Source organism: Teleopsis dalmanni, chromosome 1 (assembly GCF_002237135.1).
Source record: "Teleopsis dalmanni isolate 2A chromosome 1, ASM223713v2, whole genome shotgun sequence".
Lineage (NCBI taxonomy): Eukaryota > Metazoa > Arthropoda > Insecta > Diptera > Diopsidae > Teleopsis > Teleopsis dalmanni.
Window position 1 is genome coordinate 44,850,905 of NC_051846.1, and position 1,177 is coordinate 44,852,081.

At 36.6% G+C, this 1,177-nt stretch overlaps 1 protein-coding gene across 1 annotated transcript; it reads left to right on the forward strand.

Annotated features, from left to right (window-relative positions):
* Positions 1-138: 138 nt before the first annotated feature.
* LOC119672574 (ras-related protein Rac1-like) lies at positions 139-1,177 on the forward strand (the record flags this gene model as incomplete). Its single annotated transcript, XM_038083662.1, has 1 exon — positions 139-1,177. A coding segment is annotated over exon 1 (558 nt), but the record flags the coding sequence as incomplete, so codon positions are not given.

Sequence of the window (1,177 nt, forward strand, 5' to 3'; positions counted from 1 at the left end):
GTGGAGAAGGTAGAAAAGAATAAGCTATTGAGTTAGTAAAACTATGAGGAAACGAGTAGAGCGTATATGTTAAAAATGTTATTTGCGCTGATATATGTAAAGAGTATCTATGAGAGCGTTTTAACTTAAAATTGAGATACATTTCAGTATCTGCTGTGATTTCATAGTGTCTGGGTGTGTTTGAAAAACGGGCAAGATACGAACGCAATGAAGTGTATCTTAATTAATTAATTAATGGAATATTAATGAAAAACGGTTTCATTGAAAATTAATGCGCGAGTGCTAAAAAATTATTGCGTATTTTCGATTAATAAGAGAAACATAAAGAAAACATTGACATATAAATGATTGTGTAACCAATTCTACAAGCAGCTACTAAAATCATACAATAAAACGAGAATTTTAGTGTTGTGTCTTTATGTAAATAAAATACCTAATAACCAAAAAAAAAATTAATTTTAACTGCCCACGTATAACGAAAATATTAATAACCAAACAAGTTCAAAAATTCTTGGAATTTCAACGCGAAAGCTAGCGCCAGATATAAAGATACAAATTCCAACAAACACGTACATAATTTTCTATTACTGCCGTTGCTGTCTGAAATAACCAGAGCATCATGCAAGCGATTAAGTGTGTTGTTGTTGGCGATGGTGCTGTCGGTAAAACCTGTCTACTGATCAGCTATACGACAAATGCATTTCCAGGCGAATACATTCCCACCGTATTCGACAACTATTCAGCCAATGTAATGGTTGATGCGAAACCCATCAATTTAGGTCTCTGGGATACAGCAGGTCAAGAGGATTACGATCGTTTGCGTCCACTTTCCTATCCACAAACAGATGTTTTTCTGATCTGCTTTTCGCTGGTCAATCCGGCATCTTTTGAGAATGTACGCGCAAAATGGTATCCAGAAGTGCGCCATCATTGTCCAAATGTGCCAATCATATTAGTTGGCACTAAATTGGATTTACGCGATGACAAAGGCACTATTGAGAAACTCAAAGATAAAAAGCTCACACCCATCACATATCCACAGGGCTTGGCTATGGCTAAGGAGATTGGCGCTGTTAAATATTTGGAATGTTCAGCACTGACACAAAAAGGTCTGAAGACTGTTTTTGATGAGGCCATACGTTCGGTACTCTGTCCCGTTATGCGTGTGAAAAGGTCG